Consider the following 4660-nt stretch of genomic DNA (forward strand, 5'->3'; position numbering starts at 1 on the left):
CTCCGCTACCTGCGACGTCACTTGCAATCGACACAAATCGTGCGTGTTGCCAATGGAGACAAGACGCTGTGGTGATTAAACGATTACAACTAATTTAGTACTATAACATACAGGGTCAAGACCGGCAAATCCGGGGCCACAGAACAGCAGAATATTAACGCAATGTGCAAAGGCTTAATGTATTAAGATAGTGCTATTAAAAGATCAAATTCAGTTTATTCATATAATGTATATAGTGTTTTCCTCCCATACCGCAAAAGGTGGCATAACGGTCTAAGATTATAAAGACCTCGTATGCTCCTCTTCATTATTAAAACAATTCATATGTACAGTAAGGATGCAACTGTATGAACATTTCATATCACGATTATAGTGACCAAAGTTATCACGGTTATCAATACTGTCACGGTTTTGTTAAAATTAGATATAAACGTTCAAAAAGAACTGATACACACACTGAAAACATTTCAATAAGTTTTATATTTGAAAATCAACAAACAACATTCAGTTTGTGTATCAAGTTTTATATTTGAAAATCAATAAACAACAAATACAATTAGCAGCTATATGCACTTTTTTTTGTTGCAAAAACATTAAATTAACATTAACATGAAGCCTTATTAATAATAATAATAATAATAAATCACATATATATATATATATATATATATATATATATATACACACCCCGAGCGCTGTCACTGCCTTCCGCCATTTCCTCTCTTGCAAAAAACAACAACAACAACATCGCATGCTGCTTCTGCGTCAGACTGATGCTGGCTGGACAGGATTTACAGCAAGTTTTCAAAATTGCGATAATCAAACACGGTTTTGATGATAATTACATTTTAAATGGTAATAGTAACCGTCAGGGCATTTTATCGTGATGTATCGTAAAACCGGTAATCGTTCCATCCCTAATGTACAGATAAGCAGGTGAGACCAGAATAGAGTTGGTCCATTTAATATCACTTAATGAATTTCTTAATGCGTGTTCATATGGTCTGTGTAGTTTGCATCAACAATAAGAAATACTGAATTTGGTCTTTATCATCTTAGTCCGTTATGGCACATTAAGCGTTTTGCTGTAGGCGTATATGGGAGAAAAAGTATAAGTTTGCTCGTTGTGTTCATGAGCTTATGTTTGCCTTGTAGTAGCCTAGTACATTAAATGAATAAACTATATATCAAATTTGATCTTTTAATAGCACTATCTTAACACATTAAGCCATATTAAGTGTTTATGGTTTTCTACGGGAGGTTTAAAAGCGCTTAATGAGAGACTTTGCGCATTGCATTCATATTCTGCTGTTCTGTGGCCACGGATTTGCGGGTCTTGTCTTTTTCTCCTACAGATGACTTGCAGGACCCTGTAAGTTACGGTACTAAATTAGTTTTAATCGTTTAATCACCACCACAGCGTTTTGCCTCCATTGGCAACATGCACGATTTGTGTCGATTGCAAGTGATGTCGCAGGTAGCGGAGAGTGCAAGTGGCGATTGCAAGTGACATTGTAATTTAATTTCTTTTTTCTTGTCTTCACCACCTGGCTACTGTTGTAAAATGTTGAGAGATTCAAACAAAAAGTACACAGTGTCTTGTCTCCATTGGCAACACGCACGATTCGTGTGGATTGCAAGTAGCTGAGAGTGCAAGCGACTTCGTGATTTAGTTTATTTTTTTCTTGTCTTCACCACCTGGCTACTTGTGTAAAATGTTAAGAGATTCAATTAAAAATCATTATTTATCAATTAAATTAAATAAAAAATAAAACAAGACTGCAAGTGACGTCACTCGTGGAAGTGCAGGTGTCTGAGAGTGCAAGTCTGAAAATGCAAGTGCATGTCTGCAGCCAGACCCTTCTGGCTTTGTTTGCAGCAGTAACCAAGGAAACACTGTATCTGGTGTTCCATGAGCGCCTCCTGCTGTCAGAGAATGAATATGCGTCTCATTCAGGCATGTAGTATAATTTCACAAAGCTAGTCAGAACATTCTGTTTTTGCTTCAAATTGGGTTATTATTAAAGCAAATTAAGTATATGAAATTATATAACTAAATGATATGAAATTATATAAATTATATGTATATGAATTATATAACAATTAAATAACTGTAATTACAGATTTAGGTTAAATAAAGATGTCAGTCTTTATTTTTCCTCTTTTTAGGAAACAAATCAAAGAAAAAATAAACAAATTCTACTGTTCCTAATATTCTGTATGTTGCTCAATAACAAAATATATTGTGTTCAGTGGGGAAAAGTTTTTTTTTTTTACCCAGTCATTTAAAATAACACATTTTAGAGCTGTAACGACAATACCGTGAAGCCGTAATATTTTTGCTTAAGGTTATCATACAGTCAAAATCTCATACCGGCCCATGCCTACTTAAAACCAGACGGGAAATTAAACCACACTATGCCACCGTTTTGAAAAGACAGCATCCTACACATTTCTTTGCATAATCAAGGCAATCTGTTTTATAGTTTGCTACATGACAGATGCATTAAGATCAGACAACTCACGTAGCGTTGAGGAGAGGTGGTGTATAGGTGGGGATGTAGTCCAGGTGTGCCCTGACATCAAACCTATCAATCATGTAGCTGGTATCTCCTTGCCAAGGCATCCTGTTAGAACAAAGGATGAAGTTGTGACAGATTTCCAAATAAAAACCCTTATATGGGCTGTTATGTTGGTGTGAGAAATAAGGCAGCATGATTAATTGAAATAAAACCAAAATTGCGATAATGGCTTTGTGCATTTCTCAGATTGCAAAGGCTGTGATGTTATTGAATAATTATATGTGCTGTATGTTTCAGAGTGAAGCTTTTACTTTCCATCCACAAATATACATTTGATGATGCAACGTTTGAAAATTATGTAATTAACATTGCCAAAAATATCAGTACTGTAATTTTCCAGTTGTAACATAAAATAAATTTTTTATGTTGTTACTTTTCCTAAACACTTGATTTATTTTTATTTTACAATGAAATTTGATATTTCTTTTGATTTATTTACTAACTTTTTATAGTTTTATTTAGTGGCAATAATAATTATTATTATTAGAGAACCATTTTTTTTTTCTCCAGAAAAATCACAATTAGTTTTCTTCCCAAATCACTGATCCATATGCTAGTTACATACATGTTGAGGGGACTCTCAGCCGCCAGGGCTACTGCTGAATCCAGGTGAATTTTGTATGCCCGTCCATGAACCTGCAGGAACTGGGCTGGATCCTTTTTCTACACAGAATGAGAGAAGTGTGATTGTTCATTTAAAACTTCTATGCAGGACCAAGATTAAGCTGTGCTCAAAAAACAAAGAATGAAAGTGCAGTCAAGGTCACAGACTTTCATTTGTCAACTTACGATTTTCTCATAGAACTCTCTGCGTCTCTCCCCACGCCGCTTGTAGTCCACCATCATCCCGCGCAGTTTGCGCTCATGTTTGCGGGCCTCCTGCCACATGATGGCTCCGCTTGCGGTTGGGGTGCGTCGGGGCAGGGCTGCTGCTATGGGACACAGAGGGTACAAATCAACCAAACTAACACACTAGCTGCCACATATAGTGCCATTCTGAATGTGAATTCATCTTTACACTTACAGAAAAGTATATTTCACCATGGGAAAACACATGCCAAATACATTATGCTAAAATAGTTTATACTGTAGATTTCCCCACTGCACGTAATGAACTGCAGCAACTATACATTAAAAACATGGCACTTGTGTCATGTGTCAATCAATGTACAATACAATTATCATATTGTTAACGAAACTAGTAAACTGTATTAACTGAACACCAAGTGTCCAAACACTCACAGGAAAAGTTGTTTATAGGTTACAGATTAACTAACCTTGATTAAAAAAAGTCTGACACGGCCAGATCCTAAGTAAAAGAGGATTGCGTTTGCTTCATAAACAGCATCAAAACTGTATAATAATGGTTGAAACGCTTGACCTTTACATTGTAAGTGCATAATAACACATATTTAACTACACAGTAACAAAATGAAGAAAGAAAAAGTAACGTTGATAGCCAAGTGGCTAAAGCCTCTCAAGCTAACTTCACATACATGTCAATTCTGAAAATTATTCCTAATGTTATTTTGAACGCACATCAAAGACTATAAACTACTCAGGTCGTGCAACTTTAATGTAGCATTAAGATTTACAGCTCACGTCAGATTATATATTATGTTATTAAACACTGGCGGAGCCGCTAACGCTAGCATGCTAGCTGGCTATATTTTACATCCAACGTTAACAACTGACAATGAAGCGATATGACCGTCACCAAATATCCTTTGCGACTTCCAGAATTAAATGAATTACCTGTTTATGTTTACAATATGTATAGTGTGATTTTTCTTCATAGAAAACACAAACGTCGGTCACCAAGTGGAAAAGGCCGCTAGTTTACATACACGCACACACGCCTCCCAGTCCCAGCGGACGAGCTCTCAGATCATTGAGCTGAGGAAACAACTAGAGGGGCTACTTCTTCTTCTTCTTCTTCTTCTTCTTCTAATAACGTTTTATGGCGGATTGCAAATCAACTTCTGGTGCATTTACCGCCACCAACTGGACTGGAGTGTGAAGCACTAATAAGCAACTAATATATATATATATATATACACATACATACATATATATAC

At 36.0% G+C, this 4660-nt stretch overlaps 1 protein-coding gene across 3 annotated transcripts in view; it reads right to left on the reverse strand.

The window, feature by feature from the left end:
- LOC107657475 (CLK4-associating serine/arginine rich protein-like) overlaps positions 1-4525 on the reverse strand; it is a 19938-nt gene extending 15413 nt beyond the window's left edge. For 2 of the 3 annotated variants that reach the window (XM_016445567.1, XM_016445569.1), the window contains exons 1-4: positions 4338-4525; positions 3372-3514; positions 3148-3245; positions 2526-2627 (exon numbers count right to left, since the gene is read on the reverse strand). In XM_016445567.1, coding sequence (XP_016301053.1) covers positions 2526-2627; positions 3148-3245; positions 3372-3470 — 299 coding nt within the window. In that variant the 5' untranslated portion in view covers positions 3471-3514; positions 4338-4525. The remainder of the gene's footprint in view (positions 1-2525; positions 2628-3147; positions 3246-3371; positions 3515-4337) is intronic. The other variant, XM_016445568.1, reaches the window with a different exon arrangement.
- Between the last annotated feature and the right edge of the window lie 135 nt (positions 4526-4660).

This window comes from Sinocyclocheilus anshuiensis, unplaced genomic scaffold (genome assembly GCF_001515605.1).
Source record: "Sinocyclocheilus anshuiensis isolate Anshui unplaced genomic scaffold, SAMN03320099.WGS_v1.1 scaffold367, whole genome shotgun sequence".
In the NCBI taxonomy this organism is placed as follows: Eukaryota; Metazoa; Chordata; class Actinopteri; order Cypriniformes; family Cyprinidae; genus Sinocyclocheilus; species Sinocyclocheilus anshuiensis.